At 41.5% G+C, this 14035-nt stretch overlaps 1 protein-coding gene across 4 annotated transcripts; it reads right to left on the reverse strand.

Moving 5' to 3' along the window:
* Positions 1–4306: 4306 nt before the first annotated feature.
* Positions 4307–12541, reverse strand: LOC117457719 (complement C1q-like protein 2). 4 transcript variants are annotated; one of them, XM_034097934.2, is made up of 7 exons: positions 12452–12541; positions 8112–8244; positions 7893–7964; positions 6355–6543; positions 5293–5376; positions 4839–4970; positions 4307–4725 (listed from the first exon to the last, which is right to left on the reverse strand). In XM_034097934.2, exons 2-7 carry the CDS (start codon positions 8170–8172, stop codon positions 4442–4444), a joined length of 822 nt encoding a protein of 273 aa, XP_033953825.1. In that variant the 5' UTR covers positions 8173–8244; positions 12452–12541; the 3' UTR covers positions 4307–4441. The 4 variants fall into 4 exon arrangements, with proteins under 4 accessions (XP_033953825.1, XP_071061413.1, XP_071061412.1 ...); XM_071205312.1 differs by having other exon boundaries at positions 8112–8289; XM_071205311.1 differs by having other exon boundaries at positions 12390–12541.
* Between the last annotated feature and the right edge of the window lie 1494 nt (positions 12542–14035).

Below are 14035 nucleotides of genomic sequence, written 5' to 3' on the forward strand. Positions count from 1 at the left end.
AACCTGAAACTGATCATTATACTTTATGTACTCTTTAAACAGAAAGTAATATTGTTTGTTTTTCAAATATTAAAATGTGAGTGTAGAGTAAAGTTAATTCTGCATGACGATATGTATTTCCATATTATCCGGCTCTGCTGACACTGCCTCTCACATTGAGCACCACCTGTCACCCTTAGTGTGTGTTAAAACCCGCTGGGCCATGATCGGTCTGGATCGCAGTTTACAACCTCGTCCTCTGCCACGACACACAATTACAACCCATTTGATTTACCCGGCAACTATGCAAAAGACTGACCGAGCACTAATGATATCCCTGGAAACTCTAATTGACACTTTCAAGTTTAAAGCAGAAATTAAAACCACTGAATGTGCACACTGGGAGAGAGAGACCACAGCCCTCAGTACTGTATGGATTATTTTGCCCCTGCGAAACCATTTAAAGACCTCAGCTCTCCTGTCAGCTCGGATAAACAAGATCAACGTTTATGATCACTGAGCTGGCAGACAGGTTGCACTCTTGGATGAAGTTAGCTCGCTGGAACATGAAGCCACGGACTTAGTAAAACATGGATGACTGCATCCATCATGCAAGAGCAATAAGCCAGATTGCATAAAAACAACCAAAAACAAAAATTGGTTGTTAATGCCAGCTAAGACTAATAGCTGAACAAACTTTTCGCTCGAAAAAAGGTAATTCGAAGGAGGAAAATCTACAACTTCCACCTTTGCTCAGTGTTTGTGATCCTGCTTTCTTTCTTAAAGAGGACATATTCTGCTCATTTTCGGTTCTTTTTTTGTTTTGTGCCTATACTGTGTAATGTTTTCTCTAACGTGTAATGCTTTAGTGTTTAAAATGTCTTTATTTTTCTCATAATGCCTGTGCAGCAGCACCTCTTTTCACCCTCTGTCTGAAACCAGAGCCCAGTCTGCTCTGATTGGTTAGCTGGCTGGCTCTGTAAACAAAGGAGTCCAATGGAGGCGTTTCAGGCAAGGGGAGAGTGTTTGGGAGAGAAACTCCCTCTGGAGGGAACACAAGGATTTTCGCCTTTGCAGACATTTACATGCATACACATCTATATACACTAAAGCAGGGGAGTCAAACTCAAGGCCCGGGGGACACATCTGGCCCGTGACTTCATTTTATGTGGCCCCACAAGAGCTTGCAAATAATATAATATGTTTATTATACAGTTACATTGCGATTTACAGAAGCAAGTTGCCCATAAACTCCATGTCCCACAATGCATCTCAAATTTGACTTTTTTCTCAGAATTTGCCTTTTCTTTTGAAATCATTTTGTGACATTCTCACTGAAGAGACTTGCAATTATTGTCCCTAGACTTCTGCTTTCAGACGTAGTTAACTATGAAGTTATTACCCTATCCGATAATAATCGAATGCAGAGGCAATAATGTAATATATAATACATTATTTTATATATTTTTATATAGTCTTAAAGTTACGCCCTTTGAGTGCAACCATAACGCGAATGTGCCCCGTGATGAAATTGAGTTTGACACCCCTGCACTAAAGGAAAGGGAAACACCAAAGCAAAAATATAAAGCCTTCAAAAATGAATCTATGTTACCTGATCTTTATTTATTCGGCACTGACAATAAACTTATTTTAGATTCAGGTAAATATCTCCATTTGGCTGTTGTGATTTCCCTTAATATATGTGCTAGCCCTGGTGGCAAAGGGCACAGTGATGTAATTGTGTCAGAGTCATTGATGTTGGGATGATTATGGCTCAGCTGTGCCATCTGGTCATCTGCTGTTGCTGCCAAAGCAAACCTAACAGTGAAACATGTTGTAGGCACAGAGACGTGTGTCGTAAAAAGACAGACATCCCGGCCATTACTCGACAGAAAACAAGCTCTGACAGTTTACAACAAATAACTAAACCTCTCTAAAAAAGAAATCCATAAAATAACAAGCTGTTCGAACAAATGATCTCATATTGCTCTTTAAAATTATTTTTGTCAGCTGTGGGTTATATATAGAAACTCAAGACTACGGCAATCAAAACAGCCAATTAACATGCTGTAAGATGACGTGTGTGTGTGTGTGATGAATATTTGATGTTTAGAGGCTCACTACAGTACATGCCCCTCTCTCAGATCATGACATCATGTTGGGACCAAAGATAATTTCTTTATAATTCATGAGGTCACCCGCTCGTCAAATCAAGCTACGACTGGTTCAAACTCTTCTTTTCGCCTGCCTCTGATCCCCCTCCCATTTCTTTCTAATGCATTCTGTTTTATTTTGTATTTGTATACTGTGCCACGGGCATTTATCAAATGTTGAGTGGTTTAAATATATGATATAAGTTCTGGGCATTGAAGAGATAGAAGTGGGCCGGATATAAAAAGTCTAAGAATTTCACTAATAAAGATGTATCTCCTTGGACAACATATTGAGATATACTACCAATAGTTTTATTCGGAAAAACCCGTGTTATGGTTTAATAAATTGCCAGTGAGCCTTTGACCATGCATGCAGCCTGTTGCAGTTCCTCCTGCTAGTTTTTTTTTTACTACTCAAATGTTAGCCTTGTTTTTTTATCTTACTTGTTATAATTGTTTTAACTATCTTCGATTAGTAACTCATGAAGCTATGCCCTCTCTTAACTTTCTTGTAGGGAGAGATTTGTGTTTCTTTCTCCGTTGAGTTGATTCTGTAGGGTTAGCTAAAGAGATGAAGGAGGAACGTCGGGTCCATGTTTTTGGAGACCCTCTCTCAATATGAGCAACAACAGATCACTGGCTAATGAAATGGACGAGCTAATGGCGCTAGCTAGGAGTTAGACAGAACATCTGGGGTGTAGTTTAATGTACTTTACAGAAGCATGGCTGCACCAGGATATATCTGACGACAACGTTTCCATCCATGGCTTTCCTCTTTTGTGCGTTTGAACACGTTTTATGTCCTTGGCTGTTTGATTGGAAAACATTTATGACATTTATGAAACACTTTTTTCTGCTGATGGAAAGGAGCACTCTTGGCATTGGAAATGTTGAGGGTTCAAGTCCAGTTTATGACCGCTTTCTTCCCTCCGTCCCTCGCACAGCTCCTAACTTTGAACTGCCAACACATCTACACCTTGCAGGGAGCCAAGTTGAGCCAAGACACTTAAATGCAAAGCATAACAGAAGCAGGGGTTGATAATTATATGTGTGTGTGTTTGCATGCATATACGTGTGTGGGATGCAGACTGGTTGCCCGGACCCCCAACAGTGAAGCAGAGAGGAGTTTGGGGAAGTTGTCCTGCCTCAGTCTCTCCACATTTGACTCTCGACAACATGCAGGAATCAAGCTGTGCAACAGTGTGAGGAGGAGGGAGAGGAGCATCACACACTCCGTAATAACCGGCCTTAATTAAGACCAGAGGGAATAGGGGAGTTATTAGCTGTCATAAGCAAGTGTATCAGACCCAGAGAGAGTAGATACCAGTGTGTCCGTGTGTGTGTGTGTGTGTGTGTGTGTGTGTGCGTGTGTGTGTGTGGAAATACTTGCCGCGTTTATCCATCCTAATGTGGATGCATGTGCAAGAGAGAGACGTAGAGATGCATAGAGAAAATCATGATTGTTCAGACACGTGTGTGTGTGTGTGTGTGTGTGTGTGTGTGTGTGTGTGTGTGTGTGTGTGTGTGGGGGGGGGGGATGTGTCTGTATGATGTACTATTGGAGGATAAGTATTCCCACCAAACATTCCAACTGTTATTAATATGTATGCAGCTGAGAGAGATACCCTCTCATCTCCTAGCTCATCAAAAACACACACAAACACATTATCAATCCCCATTAAACACGCACACACACACACGCACACACACACACACACACACACACGCACGCACGCACGCACGCACACGAAGTGAGAGAGAAGGAGAGCCATCCATCAGTAAACAAATAATAAGTGTTTAATGCAGTTTGAGACGCTTCAGTTCATTTCCATAGAGGGAAAGCTTTTTAACTTTGGTGACTCATCGCTCTGTTGTCTTTTAGCAATGGGGGAAAGTGGAAATCACAAAGCATTCAGAGGCCACATGTGGGGGGGGGGCATCGGCCTAGAGTTACAGCTTTCATTATCTATCATTAGTTTATTCATCTGTCTTTCGTACATTTTAAAAAATGTATGTAAATGCTATTGCCCATAAAAGAAAAGGTGTGGAGGCAAATTACTAACATATAACACCATTTATAAAGAGACGTTTGCTAATGTTTTACAAGGTTTCACTTTTTATTTATGGTAACAATTTATATTAAGGTACACAAATTAACTTAATGACTGTTGTGATCTCTACATTTAGCCAAGGCACTTAAATGCACACATATTTTTGATTATTGTACAGTGTTGTTATCAGCTTTCAAGGAAAAACTAATTACACTTTTTTCAACAAGTACTGACACAAAATAAAAACGGTTTATTTTTTCACATGGTGAAAAGTAGATGACCACTAAAGGTGCTATGATGATTTACATTGTCATATATCTTGGAGTTTTCCCACAAACGCAAAAACACAACATCTCCGACCTCTAGAAGCAGCGTGACACCATTAGAAGATTTTGCCCAACCTGAAGGCTGCTGTTCATATGCAATACAAACTCTCTCTCCGTTCTTGAACAACATAGCACCAGAAGGATGTGACGGATCACCGGGACCGTATACGTACAACTCAAAGTGGTAGGCTCCTCTCACCGGTGCAATGAAAAAACCTGTGGGACATTTTTTGTCAGTGAAGGTAACTATCGATTTGTTTGCTGATCATGTATTGTATTCAGCATAGCCGAAAACCTAAAACTAATTTTAAATGATTGAGTTTGAGTACCTGTGTTTGGGTTGTAGGCATTCCCAATGTTTGAGAAGACGTATGCGAAGACCAGATTAGTCTCAGTGTTGAATGGTCCGATAGTTCCTGAGCCTGAAGCCAACAGAGAGGCTGAGAAAGCCACCTGTTTGACTGAGAGAGAGAGAGAGAGAGAGAGAGAGACTCAACTTCATGTGTCTTTCTTTTGTTTCTTTTTACATTTCATACTTGCGGTTTTGTAATAATATATTGTTGTAAAATGTTTAATGAATGCATTTTTTTTATCATATCACAATTGAATTGTATTATCCATGACGCTTTGGCAATATTGGTCACCAGACATTCATGCCAATAAAGCATATTTAATTGAATTGAATTGAATTGAGAGAGAGAGAGATAATTTATTCCCCTACTGTGATTTCATGCTTTAAAAATACATATGTTACAAATTCAACCTATTATTTAGATGTTTTACCTTCTCCGTCTCTCTTCAGAGCCCCCACCTGGTTTTCTGTGACATTTGACCTGGCTTTCACAGTGATCATCTCTGCTGCTTGTACTGTGAAAAAAGTGACATCATTACATATTTGTGTCTGACAGAAATAGAGTTTGATAGTTTCAAGTATTTCATCATCACTGTCTTCATCAAGGTTAGCTATGCCTATGGTACATTTATGTTTAAAAAATACATGTATAATCGATGTGTCTGCTCAAACAGGGTTTTCTCCTTGCTTAAAGGGCCCATGTCATGCTTTTCTGGTTATCCCCCGTCCCCTCGTGTGTTAGGTTTTCCTGCATGTAAACGGTCTGCAGAGTCACAAACCCTCAAAGTACACCCTGTAGCGAGTACAACTCTAACACAGAGAAGACCTCTCTGCTGCCCCAGAACGCCTCGTTGGACATTTCTCTTTTTCCATTGTTTACTTCTTGGGTATGGTGACGTATTTCGGGTATAGTGGCGTAACGTAACGGCTCCACGGATTGGTGCCGTTACATTACGTCCGCGGAGCCGTTACGTTTGGACCAATCCACGGACTTGCTCACACACACACACTCGGCGGGACGCTGCTGCGAGAAGCTGGACACAGTGAGCTGGCTCACTGGTGTGGGGTCGGCGAGACAGCGAGACACTGCGGAACTCAGCCTGAACACACACACAAACTCCCAGCCAGGCTGCGGGTGTGTGTGTGTGTGTGTTTCGGGCTGGGTTCCGCAGTGTCTCGCTGTCTCGCCGACCCCACACCAGTGAGCCAGCTCACTGGAGCCAGTGAGACGGCCACTGGGCTCACAGGGAGGGGGGGCAGGAGCTCCAACAAGCCGTTTAGGACAGAGATACACATACTATATAGAGTATGCTGTATGAGAAACCAATGTGAGTTTGGAAAATTGCACAATATAGGCCTAAATGTATTTTAGTAGACCTCAACAATGGAATTGTGATCAGTAGAAATGGCGATGAAATGGGACCTTTAAGATTCACTATCATAAATAATTTTCACTATAAATTGTCAGAGCCACGATCTTGTCCACACATTACCTTGAAGTTGTTGCTTCTGCTTCTCCCCCTCGATCTTCTGCTTCTCCAGTTCAGTCTTCTGCTTCTCCAGTTCAGTCTTCTGCTTCTCCCCCTCGATCTTCTGCTTCTCCAGTTCAGTCTTCTGCTTCTCCCCCTCGATCTTCTGCTTCTCCAGTTCAGTCTTCTGTAACTCCAGCTTAGCGGTTTGTGCTTTATTACATAATAAAATAAATATATAGCTATTTATTGAACAATAAAAAAAAGAAAATTCCTGCACTACTTTCGTTTATTTCACAGCTAAATTGAATACTCGATTCTGATTGGTACATTTTGAAATTGCAGAGGTTGCTAATAAAAGATAACACACAGCTGCTTAGCAAAAAATGATGACCGTTGCTAAGGAGAATAAAGGGAGATAAGGAAAGAGCTTTAAAGACAGAGCGTTGGACGTCAGAGAAATCGACAGAAGATGGCAGACAGGAAGTACACACTAACAGGAACACGTTATGGGCTGTTCTGGCATTGTTTAAGGACTTGTTAGTGGAAAAGAAAATGTGAATGTACTCGCACAGTAACAGTTAACCCCGATCAGTGCTGCCATTCACCTTAAGTTCAGACACTCCCCAGTTCCAGTACGCAGTGGAACGGAGCATTTTTTACAAGCAATACGATACATTTGAAGTCGATACAATTATTCTGAAGTTAATATTGTGACTCAAGTCGTTGGTTTGGGGGGATCAAAATCCCTCCGCTTCACATTGGGCTCCATGATCACCCAGTGTTCTTTTTTCATTAACGATCGCCTCGCTGCACATCGTCCCTTAATATTTCAGTTACTTGTTTAGTTACTATTTAAGCCATGTTGACAGTATGACTCTGGATAGGCAACTGTGGGTAATTCAGTTGCTACAGACAATGTGATGTTACTGCCACCAGAAAGACATTTTGAGTGACAAACTGGGTTTCATTGGGCATGTTGGACACATCAAGTCAACATTGTAGTAAGTCCAATAGCTCGGTTTATAACTCAACTACAGATACTCCCAACAGCCTCAGTTGTATGTTGCTGATTAGCATATGATAGCAGCATGCTAACATGCCAAGCTAGTCTCTTGATAACCTCCTTCCTTTAGAAATGAATTGTGTGACATATAAGACAATTAATGGGATTGTCGGACATGTTCTCTGCAACATCAGACTATTGTTGTTTTAAAATAAAAAGGTGAACAAGCATGTATCAATAGTTTTTCAGACTGAAAGTTGTTACATCTGTTAATACATGTATTGTGCAACGTAAAATAGTGTAGTGAAACAACTTTATATAGAAGAACGGTTTCCATATTTCCCCACCTTGGGCTAAAATAATGTGATACAGTAGCATTGTGAAATACATTCTGCAATGAAGACAATCTTTGACAGTTTAAAGAATGTCAACATCACTGCTTTCATTAGCAACTGAAAACGTGTTCTAGTAAATTAGTAAGATGCCATTAAAACAATTTTTGAATATATTTAGGACACATGTATTGTCTCCAATTTGACATATATTCATCGTATACCTTGTTGCTGTAGCTTTAACGTGTCCATCTCAGTCTTCTGTAACTCCAGTTCTCTCAGCTTAGCTGCCTGTGCTAAAAAGAAAGGGATACAAAAAGATTCTACGGTAAAACCCATTCTTCACAAACAACAGCTCTGTAATTTGTGAATGAACAACAAATATGTTATTTTAAAAAGTGGTTCCCATATGTCTTCCCTCCCCACCTTACACACTACAGTACCTTCATTCTCTCTCTGAAGGTGCCTCGTCTCCACCCTCTGTTCAGCCAAAGAGGCGCTCATCTCTCTCAGCACAGCGTGGATGTCTTGAGGACAGGTCTGTTGGTGCTCAGACACATTTGTTGGTTCTCCTCCCTGGGATTCAGCAGGATGTGGAACAATGTCATTGTCAGACTGAAGCTGAGCCGTAGAGAGCGAGCAGATCAGCAGCAACAGAGGAAAACACATGGTCATCTCCATTCTCAAAGAGGCAGTCTGTTCAGACCTACTTTAGAGTCCCTGTGGTAATCCCAGCTTTATATAGCGTCTTCTCCTGATCAATCATTAATGAAAATATTGACCATAAACATGTGGAAAAAAAAACCTTGAGCATGTTCTCAGGAAAACTACAGTAAAAACATGGAAGATCTCCATGGTAACTTGTGCTTAGCGGCTAACCTGGGGGGTATACTACGAAGCAGGATTTTCGTTTAGCAAGATAACTTCTGGGATTTCTGGTACTACGAAGCTGGTTCACTTTTTAGCGGGCTAGATCTCCATGGTGATTTATCCTGGAACCTAGTCTGTGCTCCGAAGCAGGATAGGTTCCAGGATAAGAGATCAACTCAGCGAAAGCACCAGCCTGCTGACCAATCAGAGATCAGTGTTCGGAGGAAATACAGGAAAGACGGCCGGCCAAAATCACCGACTGTGTGAACGTGAAAATGAATAGAATATCACCTCCCATCTTCAGAGTAATCTGACTATTATAACATTAGCGTTAAGAAAGCTTACTTAAATATCTGCCACAACATAAGCAACCGGATCAAAGTAACATACAGTCCGCGGCACTGTGAGTGCAGACGTCAATGTGTCCCATTATCATTCATATCACATCATAATGTATCATATATTTCCTTATCTGAGTCAGCTTATTGAGCCGTATCTGGCCGTGCAACACTCACAGCGTCACATACTGTATGCAGAAGTATTATTTTAAGCAACACATTAAGTTGACGAAACACTCGAGTCAAATGTAATTAATGTCAGATCCACTCGTGTCTTGGACGGGGCAGTGATATCATAAACCTGTTAATCATCATCATCATCATCATCTTTATTTAAAGAGACTCTTGGTCCATTATTACAAAACATACAACACTCAAATACAAACTAAAAAAAGGCAGCCATACCAATGTTTCCACAGAGGTGACTGGTATCGTACAGCACTGAGACACGGATTTGAAAGCAGCATAATGACAGAGTTATGAGAAACATTCAATCGACAGATGAATTTGTACATCAGACCTCTCAAAAGAGCATGGAACGTGTTGACTCGTGCATTACAGAACATTTCACTTGCACTGCACCACCTTGGTTTTCTAAGCAGTATACGCAAACAGTCATTATATGCAACCTGGAGCTTCCGGAGGCTCGCCTTCTTATACTTGACCCACAAGGGGGCAGTATAGAGAGGAGTGCAATACGCTCTAAAGAGGTTCACCTTAACCTTATCTGAACACCAAGAGAATTTTCTAGCCAACATGTTGGCTTGTATATATAAGACACGCCGCTGTCTATACATGTCATCATCATCAGCCATTTCATCTGTGATGATGTGTCCCAGATACTTCGTGTTACAGCAAACAGACAGCACCTGTCCTGACAGATAGAATGTTGGAAAACAAAGGTTCTTATCCCCTGTTGCTCTACAGATCATTACAGCGCTCTTCTTAGCATTGTATTTAACGTCAAATTTGACTCCGTAATCAGAACAAACATTTAGCAACTGTTTGAAAACCAGCACTGCTAGGAGAAACAATTGCCAGATCATCGGCATACATAAGATGGTTTACAATCACATTACCAATCACACACCCTGTTTTACAGACACTTAAATCATCCGATAGATCATTCATATAGATATTAAAAAGGCTCGGTGAGAGGAGCCCCCCCTGGCGGACTCCATTACCAACACCAAATGGCGCCGAGACTGCATTCCCCCATTTGATCCGCATGCTCTGGTTGGCATACCAATAAGCCAGGATCCTAATTATACTGTTAGGCACACCTCTTTGTCTCAATTTTAAAAACAGTTTATGATGGTTAACTCGGTCAAAAGCCTTCGAGGCATCAATGAAACCAATCAGAACAGTGGAATTCTGTCTTCTATATGTTTCTACCATTTCCTTCAAAGCATAGATGCATAGCTCAGTACCATGCTTAGCCTTGAAGCCAAACTGGTTATCTGAGGTACATAAATAAGAACATAGTCTATCCAACAAAATTCTTTCCAGGACTTTGGATAACACACTGGCCAGAGCAATTGGTCTATAGTTATCCAAGCTCCCTACCTTGCCCGCTTTGTCCTTAATGACAGGGACCAAGGTAACCGTCAACATGGAGTCTGGCAACATACCATGAGTCATGAGGCCGGTAAAACAAATGGCAAGAAGAACTGCAACCTTCGGGCTTGCCAGTTTAAGGTGCTCTGCAGTGATTCGGTCAGAGCCGCATGCTTTGTTATCAGCTAGCTGTTCAATTGCTCGATAAACCTCTTTAGCTGTGATTCCCACTGTGTCACTTTTCACAACACTACCAACTTTGTAGGGGTCACTTTTAACACAATTAAGTATAGTAGAGTAATGTTGCCTCCACATCTCAGCTATGTTATCGGCTCCAGATACTCCCTCTATGGTACACGGTAATGACGTACTGGCCCTGTTCAGAGCTCTCACCTCCTTCCAGAAGCCAGTCACATCATTATGAAGGAGCTTTTCAGCCATCGAGTCCGCTCTCAATGTTTCTGTGTGTTTGTTGACATAACGAACTGCATATTTATATCTAGCATGTGTACGCTTTTTGAGATCCAGGACAGGCCCCTCTCTGGGCCTTCCTGCCTGGACCCAGGCCCCAAAAGCATTCTTGGCTTCAGCGTATTGATCAGCCACATGTGTATTCCACCCTGGCTTGACGTTGTGTCTCTTCCTAGAGTAGGTACAGCACGGTATACTGGCCTCCCATACAGCTCCCACAATACAATCATACATGTTACAGAGGTCTTCACGGTGAGAGCTTTCATTACAACCCACATCAACACACAGAGTTGCCACTTTGGGTAGATATACATCACTTAATAGGACATCAGTTCTCCCATAGTACAATAGCCTATCCTCATTTGTGAGCTTGGACCAGTCCACTTTAGTGGTACAGGCATGTTTAGCCTCCTGAGACATCTCAGGGAGACTATCACAATCTAGTGACATTATAAAAGGAATGTGATCTGACATTGATGCCTCATACACAATCTCAATTGATCTTACAATGTCATGGGCATTAGCGGTGCTTATGCAATGGTCAAGCCATGAAGTTGTATGCCAGGCCTCGCTTATATATGAATAGCTATCTGTAGGCAGAAGTATTTGGCTTGATAATATAAGATTGTTATCATCACAAAACTGTAGCATATGCTTAGCAAACAAGGACCTTTTGTCTGATATGTCAGCATTCATATCACCCACTACATAAACACTGGAGGAATGATTATCAACAATAAAAGAATGTATAAAAGCAAGTCTGTTCAGGTATTCATCTTCATTATGCTGTGACTCATATGGTGTATATACATTGAGAATGCTAAACTCCTTGTTATTCATTTTGATCTGTACAGCAATACACCAGTCAACTTCAAGCCTGATGACATTAATGACAGCGTCCAGCTTTTTGTGCCACAGGATAGCCACGCCCCCTGCTATCCTTCCTCTCACTATTCCCAGAGATAGGTCCGTAGTGGACTCACCAGCCCCGTGAAAAATTGTCATTAAGAGAGTTCAACTTTCCCAAGTCCTGCTTAGGTAAGAAAGTTTCTTGCAAGCATAAAATGTCACATTTTTGTAGCAAGTTGTCCACCACTACACGTCGGATCCTATCAGCAGCGCTGTTGCCCAGGCGCAGCCCGCGACAGTTAAATGATCCAACCCGCATAACCTTTAGCTAAGCAGCTCAGCCGTAGCCCCATTCAGCACCCTCGCACCAGCAAAAGGTCTAGCTCTGCTAGCCCCTATCACCTCCGCTTTACGTGGTTCATAGTATCGCCTCACAACTGAGCCTTCAGGCCAGAGTTCTGGGTTAAACATCTCCGCAACTTCATTGCACTCAGCACACACTTTAAACGAGCTATATCTGCTGCTCGCAGTGTCAATACGGTGACAGTTAACATCACGGCCGAGTTGTTCAGTTAGATATTCGGACAGTGTCTCAGCGTCAAGGTCTGGCGAGAATTTGGTAGCAAAAACACTCACCAACTTCGTACGTAACTTAATATACGCATTCAAACACTTGTTCTTTTACCAGCTGTATTCACCTTGCAGGTGCAGCTCTGTGGCTTTGATCCTGGATAAAGTGTTTAAGTCATGGATATTTAAAGTTTAACTTCTTCATATGTCTAATATTATAGTCGACTTTTCATTCAGGAAGTATGACGCTGCGCAGTCAGTGCGCTTCTCCATGTTTGTGATTGGTCGAATGCTCCAGATACCACCCCTTTCATGTGAACGCGCACCTAACTACACTGAACAAAAATATAAACGCAACACTTTTGTTTTTGCTCCCATTTTTCATGAGATGAACTCAAAGGTCTAAAACATTTTCTATATACACAAAATAACCATTTCTCTCAAATATTGTTCACAAATCTGAAAAAATCTGTGATAGTGAGCACTTCTCCTTTGCCGAGATAATCCATCCCACCTCACAGGTGTGGCATATCAACAGGGTTGGGAGGGTTACTTTGTAAATGTAATCAGTTACTGATTACTGATTACATGGCTCTGAAAGTAATCCGAATACAGTTACAGGTACGTGTTTTAAAAAAGTAACGTATTCAGATTACTTTTAGGTTACTTTTGGATTACTTTCTTTTTCCTTCACAGATGGGTATGTTTTGGTGAACAGGAGACACAAAAAGCAAAAGAAAACGGAACGTGTTTTTACTGTTTTAATGGCTTATCAAGAGCACAACTGAAACATCACATCTGAAACGATGCAACAACATAATACACTTTTTGGGGATGCAGCTTGGGATGTGAGGAGTGAGGGACACGGCTTAGAACGGGCGTGTCGCCTTCTGTCCTGCCAGTGTTAGCAGGACACAGAGATGGAGTACTCGAGTCCTGGACTCGGACTCGAGTCGGACTTGAGTGCCGATTTTCGGGACTCGTGACTTGACTCGGACTCGCGCACTGATTGACGCGACTCGGACTTGGACTCGTGAATTCCCCCCCCCACGATGACTCGGACTCGACTCGTACATTGACGCTCCGACTTGGACTCGGACTCGAGCACATTTTCTCTGGAGTCTGATGTCCTCTATCCTGTATGGCGAGTTCACGTACTGGGCCCCGCTGTTCCAGTCTAGAGTCTACAGACACACCCCGCATCGTGCTGTATGCTTTCACACATTCTGCTTCCACATTGGAAAAGAGCAGCGCAAAATGCTCGTTATGTGGAAACAATATAGAAGAGAAGGCTCCGTAACACATTACTCTAAGGATCGAGTTCAGACATAGGCTACATGTATAGGCTTTCTTGAACACTATCATCAGAGTAACGTGATCTAATGTATACATAAAGAATCAGCCGATAACACGAAAGCACATGGCTACTTAACATGCATAATGACATCATTTTGCATGCTAAGTAGCCATGTGCTTTCTGGGGCTAAATCTTTATCGGTAAACTGATTTAACCCGTAAAAGTTCCTTCAAAATAAGAGTCCCAATCTTATTACTATCAAAATAAAAGTGCAAAACGAAAACTTTACCATAGGAAAATATTGGCATACAAATATAATCACTTCTCTAAAAGGTAACTCATTTTAAATATAGTTTATTTATATATAATAATAATATTAATATTAGAAATAAGCTTTATATTTGTATAGCACCTA

Source organism: Pseudochaenichthys georgianus, chromosome 13 (genome assembly GCF_902827115.2).
Source record: "Pseudochaenichthys georgianus chromosome 13, fPseGeo1.2, whole genome shotgun sequence".
Classification (NCBI taxonomy): domain Eukaryota; kingdom Metazoa; phylum Chordata; class Actinopteri; order Perciformes; family Channichthyidae; genus Pseudochaenichthys; species Pseudochaenichthys georgianus.

Coding starts and splice junctions, on each gene's coding strand:
- LOC117457719 (XM_034097934.2), bottom strand. CDS start 8,172: ATGAGCGCCTCTTTGGCTGAACAGAGGGTGGAGACGAGGCACCTTCAG. Junction 7,965..8,111: donor CCTTCAGAGAGAGAATGAAG/GTACTGTAGTGT, acceptor CTTTCTTTTTAG/CACAGGCAGCTAAGCTGAGA. Junction 4,726..4,838: donor TGCCTACAACCCAAACACAG/GTACTCAAACTC, acceptor AATGTCCCACAG/GTTTTTTCATTGCACCGGTG.